The 15,084-nt window shown below is 43.9% G+C and overlaps 1 protein-coding gene across 1 annotated transcript in view; it reads left to right on the forward strand.

The window, feature by feature from the left end:
- TMEM241 (transmembrane protein 241) overlaps positions 1 to 15,084 on the forward strand; it is a 91,268-nt gene that overhangs the window by 56,487 nt on the left and 19,697 nt on the right. Inside the window, exons 12-13 of the mRNA XM_065889463.1 lie at positions 3,868 to 3,937; positions 7,690 to 7,783. Of these exons, the coding sequence (XP_065745535.1) occupies positions 3,868 to 3,937; positions 7,690 to 7,783 (164 nt within the window). The remainder of the gene's footprint in view (positions 1 to 3,867; positions 3,938 to 7,689; positions 7,784 to 15,084) is intronic.

A 15,084-nucleotide genomic window follows, 5' to 3' on the forward strand; every position in this document is an offset into this window, starting at 1 on the left:
TGGGTGGTCCAGCCCATTTTTAAGGTGGAACAGCACTTCGTTCTTTCCCACTTGCTCATTATACTTTCCATCTGGAGTGTCCACTTCAAGGCCTGGGTGTGGGTCAGGGAGAGCAGCTTGATCAGTTGTGACAAGTGTATATGCCCATGTAACTCACACCTCTATCAAGATATAGAAAACTTCTGTCACTGCAGAAAGTTTCCTCACGTCCCTTCTCAGTCACTCCCTCTCACCGACCACCAGAAGCCCCTGTTGATCTGATTTCTGTTACCATGCATAAGTTCTGTCTATTCTAGAGCCTCATATAAATGGAAACACACAGGAAGTATTCTTTTGTGTCTAGCTCTTTCATTCAGCATAGCATTTAGAGATTCATCCAGGTTGTTCGGTGTCTCACTAGTCTCTTCTCTTTTATTGCTGACTAGTGTGCCAGTGTGCGAACCCTTTGTTTATCCATTCACCTGTTGATGCTCACCTGGGATGTTTCCAGTTTTGGGCTGTTATGAATAAAGCTGCCATCAAGATTCTCATACAGTGCTTTTGGTGGACTTATGTTTTAATGTCTCTTGGATAAATATCTAGGAGTAGAGTTTCTGGGTCTTACAGTAGATATATGTTTAACTTTTAAAGAAAGTGCCAGTTTTCTAAAGCATCTGTACCATTTTACCCTCCCACCCAACAATGTGTTAGAGTTCCGGTTTCTCCATGTCTTCACCAACATTTGGTGTTGTCTGTCTTACGTTAGCTATACTACTAGGTGGGTGATGGTCTCTCAGTAGTGCTTTTGACTGAGCCGCCCTTCTCACTCACTCCCGAGTGACTAGAAAGATGGGCTTTCTTGCAATGCAGATGGTGTGGCTTTGGGTCACCACCTTTGGGGTGCATTGGGATGTAGCGGTAGGTAGGGACCAGGTAGATAGTTCTCCATGTCCTAGGTGCAGACCCTGACACTTTTCCTGTTTCAGGCACTGGGTTTGCTTCTTGATGGGTGGGATCTACTTCTCCTTCTAATCTTTCAAAGTCACAGTTCATGCAGAAGCTCCAAGAATCTTAGAAACTTGCACCCCCAGGACTGCTTTAAGTAAAAGTAGAGAAAACAAATTCTTCCTCTGTTTGAAAGTTTGCATTTCATCTTTGTATGGGTCCCTCTGCTGTGGCATTTTCAAGAGAGAAAATTTCAAGGAACCAGAAGGGCAGGAAGACTTTCGGGAATCTGACCAGAAATGACCTTGTTATGTGGTGTGTCTACTGCTCATATAGAGATAAAGCAAGCAGTACGAGCTACATCCTGGAGCCGACCTTCCACTTTTCCACTCATTCTGAGGACTAAAATGTGGTGAGAGGAAATTTTCTTGATGTCCAAGTATCCATTATTCTTGATGTGGTAAAATTGTGCCACACTTTTCACCGTGGCGATTTCATGCTCCGTTATCTTCAGAGAGATGGGACTCACTCCCTCGCTCAGAGAGTCAGCAGAATTTTAACTGTGGGGCACAGGCATGAAGGCTTAACTCCGACTTCTGTGCATAAGCTGCGTGTTGATGCCACAAAGCATGTGTACAGAGCTTGACCCACTTAATTTGTGCCTGAAGTGTGCGTTCTGCACTAGGTGGTGCAGAAGTTGTCTTTTGAGCACCTTTACACAGTTTTTAGTTCCTGGGTCTAGTTCTCATGTGGTTGGGGCCAGCTAGCCACGTACTGCAACATTTTCGGGGCTATTTTTGTAGCACAGTTATTAACCTTTGCTGTTTAGAGGTTGGTATGCGCCCTCTCTGTTGAAGTAGAAGATGAGGCCGGCTGAAGGCATCAAGGGGGACGTACTGGGGGCCAATTTGAGATTGAGGACCAGCAGAGCCAAGTGGAAAGTGTTCGGAACATTCTCTCCAGGGAAAGCAAGAGGGGTTGAAGTCTTCCAGATACTCTTGGATCAGGAGTGCTTGTCATTTGTCAGAGATGGTCCTAACACAGCGGATACAAGTGTTGAGTATAGTAGAATCCTTGCTCACAAGGACTCGATGGCTCTAGAAGGAGAGACAGTCATGGAGTCAACTACGTGAGAAATGTGTGGAGGTTTTAGAGATGGCTCAAAGGGAAGAGTGAGCTATTCTCTCTCTTGCTCTCAATAATCGACAGGATCAATTTTTAGGATTTGAGGGAGGATTATTATGCAGCTGGTCAGTTCCCTAGGATGGTGATTTTTTTTCTTTATCTTCCTTCCTCCCAGTCTACCTCTGCCCACTCCACTGCCCTTCAGACCCCTCCGTAGCCTGGGCCGCACCGGGAGTCCAGGTCACCTCCCCTGAATCCTGAGGTCCTGCGTTTAATTTATTCTTCTCTGCTCAGTCCTCCTGATCACACTGACTGCGCTGCCGTTTCTCGCACGCTGAGAGGGCGGTTGGGAAACAGCCAAGAGCCAAGAGCTGCCAAAGAGACAGAGCAAATCCTCCACGAACATGCCTGCGCCCACCTTACAGGGGGCTGGGGCCGCCTGCCAGCACCGGGGTGCTCAGGGTTTCCTCAACTGTCACTTCTGTGCGAAAAGGGGCTACAGAAGCAGTGGAGCTCCTCATGCACTGGATGTCTGGGCCTGATGTCAGTTACAAAGTCCCTCCACCAGTATGGGTCCCTAGTAAATGACAGGGATGTCCAGTGGAGCCGGAGCAGAAGGAGAACAAAAACTCTTAGCCTTTTGTTGGGCTGCACGAAAACCAGATCCTAGGGGACCTCTCCTTTCAGTTAAATACACATACATATGTACAAACCATATCAAACAAAATAACAATAGTTATGGTAGAAAAAAGCAGCCGTCCGGAGAAGTGGAATTCAGACCTTTCCTTCCCAGTCGATGGTTGAATCATTTGAGATCATTTAGGTACAAGGAAGTGTAGCGATGCGTTGTGTCTTTTGTTCTGAAACTCTTGATTACTAAGTGTAGTGATGAAGGATGTTCCACCGCCCCTCACAGGCTCCAGTCCATCCAGAACTGAGAGACAGACCGAGGCCCGGGGGTCTGGAAGGTCTGGCGCCTCCAGAATCTCAGAAATTCCAGATTTGGAAGGATTAGGCTATCTGCTGTGGAAATGCTTAATTCCTTTTCTCTGGACATTTTTGGAAGGCTTTCTGCTTTTTTAATCTCCTGACTTCTTGTTTGTGACCAAGTTCAAATTCCAGAGAGGGAAGCGGCCAATATGTGTGATTATTTCCTCTTGCACCAAGTGGAACTAAAAGAATGAACTTACTTCACTAGAAATAAATGTACCCTTTGGACCTTGAACTAAAATGAGTATGCATGGGCGCTTGGCCCTTTCTCTGTTTGTGCGGTAATTAAACACAAAGATGAGAGGAGATGTCAGAGGCATGCGTTTATGATCCTTTTTTAGATGTAAGGCAGAAAAGAATAGAAGAATCTTAAAGATTCTTTTTGTCCTACGCTCTGGGCCAGGGATGGCTGCCTGGCGAAGAGGAAAGATCTTAGGACTTGAAGTCACCGGGGTCCACATTCTGGCTCAACAGTTAAGAGAGCTGTGCAAACGTAAACAAATCACTTCTCTGAGCTGCAGTTAAAATGGGGATAACAAAGCTTCACGGAGTTGTTACAAGGATTGAAAGAGACAATGTTCGGGAAGCCTTTCACACAGGGCCCTGCACAGGGCAGGCTTTCACTAAATGGGTGTCATTTTCATCATACTATTATTATAATAAGACGATGCCAAGGACACAGAAACCCTCGAATGCAGGAGTGAACTCACTGCTGGGCAGCTCAACGCTCAGAGGGCTGATGTAATTAAGATCCTTGCCTTGTGTTTCCGGGCAGCCGGGGGCAGGGGGCTTTCGGGCTGTGTGTCTCACCCTTGCTGTTTCCCTCAGGTGATCTCCTCAGCGTCCTGGACTTTCCGTTCCTGTATTTCTACAGATTCCATGGCAGCTGCTGTGCCAGGTAATCTTAACTCGGAAAACCCCTCGCACTGTGGATTTGTATGTTTCTGGACTACCAGCTGTGTCTTCGTGAAGCCCTGGGTCACTGTCTGTTATCTGAATGAGCGTCGGAAGAAAGTGGTGTCTGGTGCAGGTGAGGAAGTTGCCCCGTCGGCCATCAGAGGGTTGTTATGAACGTTCTCAGGTGCTCAGGGCTGGCCTGGGACCTGCGAGGACCCCTGTCCTGAAGAATTTTCTCGGCCAGGGCAGTGGTTTTCAGACTTGCAGAAGAGAGAGAATTCTCCCCCTTTTTTATTTTTTTCCCCCACAAGCAATTCTTAAACAGAACTTCAGCATATAAAAATGATGACACTGACTCAGTTCAAGGGAAGATTTGGGTACAGAATCACACCCTGTCGACATCTACCTTGATTTCTCTCTTGTTCCTAAAGGGCAGCCTCCAAAAAATTTTGACTGAACCCTAAGACTCTGAGAGACAGATTTTGAAACCAATGACTAGGAATTGTCTAGACCACAAGGTGATCGTTAATATTTGGCCTTGGGAAGTATCAGAGATGTGGACCAAATAGATGGATACATTTAGATACAAAGAGGTTCATCCCCATCCTACCCCCACCCCTTTCCTGCCATGACCCCCACTTCACTTGACTGTATTGTGCTGAGGAATGGAAAGGCTTCTGTGGACAGTCTCAAAGCATGGATTCTGATGTGGTCGAAAGGCCACACTTGGGTTGAATTTCAGCCTTGCCGTTTGCTAATTTGTGTCTTTGGGCAAGTTATCCTACTTCTCCCAAACCTTAGTTTAGTTTTCTCATCTGTAAAATGGAAAGATAATACTAATGCAGGGTGATTGTGTGTATTAAATAAGGTACACGAAGCTCAAAGCATCTTGCCCAGCTCAGCAAATGATGGGCATTATTATTATCTGTAGATAAAATGTCAACAGACCAGAAGCAATTGCTACATAAAAGCCAGACCACCTATTTCCACCCCAAAGAGAGTGTATCTTGTGAAGCAGTGGTTCTTCACAGAGAGTTAAAGAGCTGATATGCAGCTAGGTGCTGTTTCTGATGGGGGTGTGTTAGGGCAGAAAAAAATCAGTATCCTGGAGTTTGCTCCTACATTGGAGCCTCAGAATGATTTATTTATTTTTCTTATCATTCTCAGAAAAGTTTCAGGAAAACACTGACAGAATTTGTCTTCTCAGTTCCTATCCATTTGGTCAGGCCTTGTCACTTGCCCATTAGCTAGGATTGTGTGGCAGGAGTGTCAGTGCCACCCTGGTGCCTGCGGACTTGCTTCCCTTTGGGCCTGCTTCTTTGGCCGCGTGGGTGGCCAGGGTGCCAAGGGGGCCGCCAGGTTTGGTTATTTGGAGAAGAGCATCACGGTTCATAGCCCGTTGGTGATGGCTTTGTGGGGTGACCTATTTTTTTTTTTTTTTTCTTGGCCACGCTGCGCGGCTCGCAGGATCTTAGTTCCCCGACCAGAGATCGAACTTGTGCCTCCTGCAGTGGAAGTGCAGAGTCTTAACCGCTGGACCGGCAGGGAAGTCCCTGTAGGGTGACCTTCTGCCTCCATTTCTGCCCCTTTTAATCTGCAAGTTTTTCTAATCCAACATGAAAACTCAGGTGTTTTTTTTTTTTAATTTGAAAGATTTGGAAATCTTTATCTGAATTGGTTTAACTCTCTATTACATTCTACCTCTGGCTTACCCTCTTTTAAGAACGTGGTGCTTTTCCCCACATCATCTCGTGACTCCCCCATAACCGTATCTCAGACTAAGAGCTGTCACCTTCAGAGGTCCTGGGGGAGCTCAGGAGGGGTCGTGGAGGCCTGAGGGGTCAGTGGTAGCCGTGGCCTGGAGACCCCATGAATAGGGAGCCCCAGGCTCCTTCACTCCTGGGGTCTGCCCAGTGCTCTTAAGACCGCCTCCACAGCAAGGGGTAGACAAGCTGGAAGTGGGAGACACAGATGAGGGAGTTGAGGGAGGGACCCATGAGTCATTTAGAAGTGATTCACCGACATGCAAGTCAGGTGATGGGAAAGAGTCATGGACGCTTTCAGGAGCGTGTTGGTCACAAGCCAGGGGTCGCTCAGTCCTAGCAGAGTCTGTGCTGAGGGCAAGGGTCAGCGTGGAACTGTGCCCTCCTCTGGCCAGGGATGGAGAGGACAGGAGAAGCGCAAAGGGGACCGAGGTATGGGGGATGGGACAGGCACCTTTTGGGGATGCAGGGGGTGGACACCACCAAGAGGAGCCCTGGAGGGCCGGCTGCCTCACTGTCCTCTACCAGCCTCGCGACCTTGGGCACCCGGAGCATCTCACTCCATCTCTCTGGCCGAGAGCACATTTCCACGCTGAAGTCTGCAGGACCGTGGAGAGCTTCGGAAAAGCCAGGAAACCTGGGCTCTAATTACACCTGTGACCCAGTTTGCTTGTTAATAAAGTGAGACTTGGGGCTGGGGAACCTTTCTGTTCTGAAAATCTCTGATTTCCATAAAATAGGATGAAGAGCGCTGTGCTTATTCCTGCTTTAAGGCCACAGAACCGAACCTGGGGCAAGAAAAAAAGGGGGAAAAATGGGGATTTGGTCAAGGTTACGAGGGTCGGTGAGCACAGCCAGGAATAGAATCCCGGATCACTTGATTTCCAGCTTCCTGGTTCCCCACAGGGGCTCCTTGTGAGGGTGATTCAACGCCTTAATCAGCGCGGCCAGGGCTCCCATGACTGCAAGTGCAGACCTGTGCAAACTTTGTGGGTAGTTAGGCCAAACAGGCTGAAATATATAGAGAGGAAACCTAATCCCTGTCCCTGGTCTTGCCCCAAGAATGTGGCTGTGACCTAATCGAATCTAATGAAATGAAGGCACACATTTCTGTGAAATTTGGCCTTAGGTGCATTTAAGTCAATTCAACCTGCTTCCAAGTACACCTGCCAAACATTTATGTAATACATGCTATGATCAGGGCACCTTATTTGGCTCTGTTGGGGAAATATGGAAAAGCCCAAGATTGGGCCCCTCCCTCTCAGGGCTCATGATCTGGGTGGGAGCCATACCCCAGCAACTATAATAGAGGTCAGATGGCAGTCTGGCATCCGACACCCTGGAGCTACAAAGGAAGAGGTATGTAGAGCTCCAAACCTCCGGATAGCCCCCGAGATGCTGTCCAGCCTCAGGCTCCCTTGGGAGGTGAGGGCTCTTTCAGACATCATTCCCAAAGTATAGCGTCTGTGTAGGTCACCCTGCTTTGGGGGACTTCTGTTATGCAGCCCTCCCCTTTAGGTTCTTACCTTGAACCAAGGGGCCAGTCCAGACCCTCTGACTTCATACGGTGAGTGTTTCTTTGGAAGTCTTTTCCTAACAGTTTGTTCTGCTTGAAAAAAAAGTTGAAGCTCTACCTTGGCAAGCACCAAGCTCCAGAAGTAGTACAGAAGGAAGCAGGAGATACTGTCCTCCAGATTTTTTTTTTTCTTTCATGATTTAGCCAGAGATCTCCCAAATTTCTATACCCACTCCCTGCCTCCAGGGAAATGATCTCTTCATAGCTCCTTAGCATAGTAGAGCTTCATGGGTTTTTAAATTTGGGGTATTTTTATCCAGAGATCACTAGAAAACAGAGATGAGATAGGGGTTGTGTAATAACTAAATATAGACTAATTTTTGTAAAGGTAAATACAAAATGTAACAGGAAATAGTTAGCTACTGGCTATAGGAAGGCAAGTCTCACTAACAAAAGTATATTTTCTCCTTCCAGTGGATTTTTAGGATTCTTTCTCATGGTCAGCACAGTGAAGCTAAAAAGCCTTATGACCCCAGGACAGTGTGCAGCCTGGATTTTCTTTGCTAAGGTAAGAGACAGGGGAGGGGTGGGAAGAATCCATCTCAGGAGCCCTGTGTCCAGTGTTCTCAGAGTCAGGTTGGTCTTCACGGAGTCATCTCTAGTCCCTGGCCCTGAGCCTGATCCTTCGCTTGTTCAGGTAACAATTTCTGAGGGTTTCTGCCTATTTTATCAGCATGACATACTGATCTCTATCACATTCCTGGAAGGTGACCCGAGTATGCCCCTTAATTTCCCAGAGCCTTAATTTTCCCATCTGAAAAAGAGAGGTTTTGCCAAAACAAAACAAAACACCTCTAAGCCTTCTCTTGCTCGAAGAGGCTGGACCCCCGGATGCATGGGGCAGTTCTTATCTTCCTTCCTGGGAGCTGTGAGGGTGTCCAGAGCTCCAGTGACTTGCCCAGAAGGTCTCAGCCCGTCAGAGGCAATTGAAAAAGGAAAACAGATAGATGGCCTGATAGGGGGACTCTGATGGACCATTCAAAAAAGGGACTAATAAAAATGCCCAGCACGTATTGACCATGGTTGAAGCATAAGATAGAGAGGTGGGAAAATAAGAAGGAGCAGAAAAATCAGCTCTGGGATGCAGGATCTTAATGCTTTGGGGCTAGCTCTTTCTAGTGGAGCATTTCATTTCCCTAAAGTCTGTGAAGGAGTCAAGTTACAGTGCCCTAGGTGCTGCTTCCACTGACTGAGATTTCTTAATTAATTTAATCTAATACAGTAATCATTTAAACTTGTGCCTTTAGCCATCTTTATGTTTGTTGGCTGAATTTTTTCCCCCAGAAAGCAAAAACAAATGTTTTTATTTGAAAGTAAGATTTCACAGCGATGTTCCCACCTGCATTGTCTACTTTCTAATAGCATTAATAATTCACATTCCAGAAAAATGTAAAGATTGGCTGTGATACGGACTTAGAGCATGACAGAATGACGAGGTTGATAAATCCTCTCCCCCAGAAGCAGCTAGAAAGCTGGAAAAAGACTGTCAAAGATATCCATTTCAGTTCTCTAAATATTGACCAAAAGCATACAACAAACTGAGAGGCATTTGTTCATGAAAACTCCTAAACTTCGGGCAGGAACAGCATGAGTTAGTGGTGCTCTTGCTTTAGGTTGCTCTCCTTCCCTTCTCCCCATCTCTATAAGTATTCTCTTTCAACCAGAGCAGGGCAGGCTGTGTAAACCAACAGGCTTGCTGCTGCTTCCAGAAGGGGCTCACTCTCTTTGGAGTATTGTCAGGTAAAGGGGCCGTCTAGGTGGTAAATGAACAGGAAGTTCCACTAGCTTGAGTTTACCTCTTTGGGGCAAGCAATGGACCAGTGGTCTAGCTGGGGACTTATCAGGTAGTTCTGGGAGGTGAGACGGCCATCAGGGGCTTGCTAGCGCTCCATAAATGCCAGATTCACCTTAGTCTGTGTGCATAAGCAGCAGAGATGGAGGATGCCCAAGACACGTACACATCCCTGGTCAACAGAGCCTGTGTGCACACACAGAGGAGACGTGAGAGACCAGCAGCAAGAAAAGCCGGGGCAGACATGAAAACAGCCTAAAGTCTGAATGTGCTCCCCAGCCCACATACAGAGTCAGAAGCAGAGAGAAAGCTTTCTGGCTTAAGGTGTTTAAGCAAAAGCTCTTGACTAGTCTTTGCCAGAACACTGAGCTATGCAGACTGGGGATGATCCCTAGGAAGACAGGCTTAAAAATAAAAGCAAGAAAAAAAATTGAGTGAAGACCGCAGCAATGGTACCTTATATGGGAGACAGGTTTCACAGACTGAGTCCAGTCAAATTACTAAACAAGCAAAACAACAATGCCAACGAAAATGCTCTGGGAAAAAGTCAGAATCCAGAGTTGCTATACTATCTAAAATGTCCAGTAGTCAGTGAAAATTAGGGCATTCAGAGAAACAAGAAAGCATAACCCATGCACAGGAAAAAGGCAGTCAATAGGAATTGTGTCTGAATGTCTATCCTCAGAGGTAGGACTTAGCAGAAAAAGACTGCAAAGCAGCTATTTAAATATGTTCAGACAGCTAAAGGAAACCATGTTTAAAGAATTAAAGGAAAGACTCAATGAATACAGAGTCTCAAAGAGGTAGAAATGATTTCTAAAAAAAGAACCAAACGGAAATTCTGGAGTCGAAAAGTACAGTAACTGAACTGAAATGAAAAATTCTCTAGAGGTACTCAGCAACATATTTGAGGGAGCAGAAGAAAGAATAAGTGAACTGGAAGGTGGAACAAAAGAAATTATTCAATCTAAAGAACAAAGACTTTTTAAAAATTGAAGAAATATGAACAGAGGCTCAGAGACCTGTGGGACGACATCAAGAATATCAACAAATGTATAATAAGAATTCCAGAAGAAGAAGGTTAGATGAAAAAAAAAATGACAATCAGCAGATGACTTCTCATCAAATACAACAGAGGCCAGAAGGCGGTAGAAAAGAAAAAAGGTCTCAAATCAGTAACCTAAGCTTGCACCTTAAGAAACAAGAAAAATAGGAACAAAATAAACCCAAAATGAGCAGCAGGAAGGATATGATAAAGTTCAAGGTGGAAAGTAATGAAATAGAAAACAGAAAAGCAATAGAGAAAATCAATGTTTGTTCTTTGAAAAATCAACAAAATTGACAAACCTCTAGCTAGACTGATGAAGAAAATAAGAAGATACAAATAATCAAAATTAGAAATGAAAGAAGGGACATCACCACTTATCCTATAGAAACTAAAAGTATTGTATAGTTTTATGCCAGCAAATAGATGATTTAGATGAAATGGACAAATTCCCCAAAGGCACAAAATAGGAAAATTGACTCAAGAATAAATGGAAAATCTGAATACGCTCATAACAAGTAAATAACTGTAAGTAGTAATTTAAAAATCTTTCTACAAAGAAAAGCCCAGGCCCAGTTGGCATTACTGATGAGTTCTATCACATATTTAGGGAAGAAATATTTTTTCTTTACAAATTATTTTAGAAAATAGAGGAAGAGGGAATAACTCCCAATTTATTCTGTAAGGTGAATTACCCTGATACTAAAGCCAGACAAAAAATTGTAAGAAAACTACAGACCAACATCCCTCATGAACATAGATCTTTAACAAAACATTAGCAAACCAAATTTGACAACCTACAGGAAGGACTATACACAATGATCAAATGAGATTTATCACAGGAATGCAAAGCTGGTTTAACATGTGAAAATTAATATGTTATATTAATAAAATAAAGAACAGAAATACATGATCATGTCAATAGGTACAGAAAAATCATTTGACAAAATCCAACATCCATCCATGATAAAAACTCTCAACAAACTAGTAACAGAAGAGAACCTCCTCAGTTTAATAGAAGGCATCTACGGAAAAAAAAAAAAAAAGGCATCTATGAAAAACCTATAGCTAACACTATACTTAATGGTGAAACTGAATACTTTCCCCCTAAGATTGGGAGCAACACAACAATTTCACTCTCACCACTTCTATTCAACGTTATCCTGGAGGTTTCGGGCAGTGCAATAAAGAAAAAAAAATTGTTTGTACTCACAGATGACATTATCCTATACATAGAAAATCCTAAGGAATCTATAAAAACCCTAATTGAACTAATAAATGATTTCCCAAAGTCTCAGGGTGCAAGATCAATTGTAGTTTTATGTATTAATAATGAACACTCGTGCAAAAAAATGAAATTAAGGAAACAATTCCATTCACAATAGCATCAAAAAGAAAAAAATACTTAGGAACTTAACAAAGAGGTGTAAATTTATACACTGAAAACTACGAAACCTTTCTGAGAGAAATTAAAGAAGCTCTCAATAAATGGAGAGACTCAATATTGTTAAGATGGAAATTCTTCCTAAATTGTACAAATTCACAAACTGATCCTAAAATTTATTTGGAAATGCAATAGCCAAAACAAAAGAAAAACAAAGTTGGAGGACTTTAGCTACATAATTTGGAACTCACTATAAAGCTAGAATAATCAAGACATCTTGGTATTAGCATAAGGGTAGACATTAAGGTCTATTGATTTTCTTTTTTTTTTTTTTTTAAGGGTGTCAATGTATTTTTTTTAAGATTTTATTTTATTTTATTTATTTATTTGGTTGCACTGGGTCTTAGTTGCGGCTCACCGCCTCCTTAGTTGTGCCATGCAAACTCTTAGTTGCGGCATGCAAACTCTTAGTTGTGACCTGCATGTGGGATCTAGTTCCCTGACCAGCGACCAAACCCGGGCCCCTGCATTGGGAGCACGGAGTCTTAACAACTGCACCACCAAGGAAGTCCCAAGGTCTATTGATTTTCGATAAAGGTGCCTAGGCAGTTCAATGGAGAAGGGGTTTTCTCTTCAGCAAATGAGGCTATAACAGTCCGTATGCTGGGGAAAAAAAGTACTTAGACCCTTGCCTTGCATTGTTAATTCAAGATGGATCATAGACCGAAATGTTAGAGCTAAAACCAGAATACTCTTAGAAGAAAACACAGGAAAAAATCTTAATGACCTTGGTTTAAGCAAAGAGTTCTTAGATATGACACCAAAAACATGAGCCATAAAATAATTGATAAATTAGACTGCATTTAAGTTAAAATATTTTGTAATTCAAAAGACACCATTAAGAAAATGAAAAGATAAGCCACAGTCTAGGAGAAAATATTTGCAAATCATAATGGACCACTTATACATCAAAATGTGCTGACATTTGGAATACAACATAATTGTACTTAGCAATACAGCCTTTCCCCCATGTCATTGCGACTCTACTGGGTGCCAGTATATTTAGAAAGTGACTCAAAAAGATGTTCCATTGGGCCAGAGGAGAATATGGATTCTGTGAAAAACTCACAGGCAGAAAGGTTAAACAGAAGGATGTGCAGGTGGGGAACCAGGAGGAAATAAATTTAGCTAGAGGAGGAGGAGAATGTAGAGGGGAAGGGAAGAACTGAGCATAGGAGAGTCAGATTATAGGTATCCCTAAAAGCCATGCCACAGAGACTACTGTGAACCTCAGAATGAGACTGACCAAGGGTAATGTTTTAAGCAGGTTAATATAGCGGCAGTGCTTAAGACAGATTGGAAATGACTTCCAACCATTCAGAAGGGAGGTGAATCAAGGTAGTGATGGCAAGAAGAAAGGTGAAAGGTCAAACTTGACTTACAGTACACAACTTACCATATAATTGTTCTGTGATGTGATAAAAGAATTAGATAACAAAGACAAGTCATTTTAGAACAGTTGGGGGGATAGTTTGGACATAGGAATGATGGGTATGGAAGGTCACAAATGGCTCCAAGGTTTGTAGCTAGAGACATGGGAAATCCATGGCATTACAGACAGAAATGGGGGTGATTGTGAAAGAACATATTTGGGGAGGAAAGCTGGTGATATACATTTTAGACAAATGTGTATGGTGATAAAACATCTACATGGAGTTCTTTTTTGTTGGAAACATGGGGTCAAGTGTAGGCAAGGGCTCAGAGCTCTGCATGTCCATTTGGGCTTCGCCTGTAGAAAGATGGAGTTGAAATCAAGAAAATGTGTAAATTGATGAGCTCACTTAGAGAGTGAAAGAATTTGGGGAGAACAGAGAAGAGGCTTACAACTTAGCCTGGGCAATACTTAGATGCCAGCGACCAATAATGAGCAGGAGAGAGAAGTAACAGCCGGAAGGTAGAAGGGGGATCAGGAGAGTTCAGAGCGGGGAAGTCTAAGGGAGAATTTTAAGGAGTAAAGCAAAATGCCACCAAGAGGTCAAAGAGATCCGACTGAGAAAAGACTAGAGCAAGGACTTTGCTGACCTTTGAGGAAACAGTTTTAGGCAAAGGGCAGGGGTCGGAGTGGGGCAAAAGCTGGATCAGAAATACTCAAGAATACATAAAAAGTGGATAGAAGATTGTGATTGGTGGTGGGCAGATCTAACGAAGACAGCTTCTGTTCTAGGAAAAGAAGGACTTGGGCGTACTTGAAACTGGAAGACACCTGTATACAGAGATTTCACGATGCTAGAGAATGAGGGGAAATTGGGAGAATAAGTTTCAAAGGGAAATGGAAAGAGTGGGGGGGGGTTAACTTCAGAGAAAATGAAAAACCTTTATCCTGAGCCTTGGCAGAGGGCGAAGATAGGAAGGAGGCTATTCCTTGAGTCACGTGGCAGGGGAGCTCGGATTTCAGGGGTTTCAGGGAAGGAAAGACTCTTTGGCTTTGATCACTATGTACCGAACCCCTCTAGTCCTCAGCTTTTTCATCCATAAAGCAAGGGGTCTGGACTAGAAGATCTAAAGATAGTTCAAAAACGTTGTGATTCGATTGAGCTCTGACGGTGCTGACTGTATCTGATACTTGGGACTGAACGCTGGTGGCATTTACATTCAGTTGTAGGATTGTATATAATGATGATCTGCTGGGAACCATGTCATTAACTGTCAGTGCCTACTTAATGAAACATGTGCCAGATTTAAAAAGTCTTTAATAGAACCGATCAGAGTAAAGTAGGAAACCACTGAGTAATATGACCTTCTTCCATCGCTATTACCAAATCCCTTCTCTCATGGAAGATTATGTATAAAGGCCATATGTGGTTAATTGGAATGTTTGTCCCTGTTCTTATTTAGAGTTTGGACAGTCACAGTTCATGCTTAGGGAATGGGGTTTCCCTTCCCATTGCTCCTTAGGCTAGAGCTGCTCATGCAGTCCAGGTGGAAGATGGGGCAGCCTTCTTTTTTTTGGTTGTATTTGAGAAATCTTTGCCAAATCTAAGGTCAGTAAGATTTTCCTTTATGATTTATTCTATATGTTTTATAGGTTTAGCTCTTTTTTAAATTAATTAATTAATTTTTGGCTGCGTGGGGTCTTCGTTGCTGTGTGTGGGCTTTTCTCTAGTTGCGGCCAGCGGGGGCTACTCTTCATTGCCGTGTGTGGGCTTCTCATTGCGGTGGACTCTCTTGTTGCAGAGTACAGGCTCTAGGTGCGTGGGCTTCAGTAGTTGTGGCGTGTGGGCTTCAATAGTTGTGGCTCGTGGGCTGTAGAGCACAGGCTCGGTAGGCTCGGTAGTTGTGGCGCACAGGCTTAGTTGCTCTGCGGCAAATGGGATCTTCCCGGACCAGGGCTCGAACCCGTGTTCCCTGCACTGGCAGGCGGATTCCTAACCACTGTGCCACCAGGGAAGCCCGGTGCAGCCTCCTGACATGGGGTCCTACGTGAGTCTTTGAACTTGGAGCGTGTGGTGGGTGTAGAAGTGGAGCAAGGAGGCAAGGAACAAGGGGTGAAATATTGCAAACTGAGAAAATTCTAGAACCTGACTCATC

Source organism: Phocoena phocoena, chromosome 13 (genome assembly GCF_963924675.1).
Source record: "Phocoena phocoena chromosome 13, mPhoPho1.1, whole genome shotgun sequence".
In the NCBI taxonomy this organism is placed as follows: Eukaryota; Metazoa; Chordata; class Mammalia; order Artiodactyla; family Phocoenidae; genus Phocoena; species Phocoena phocoena.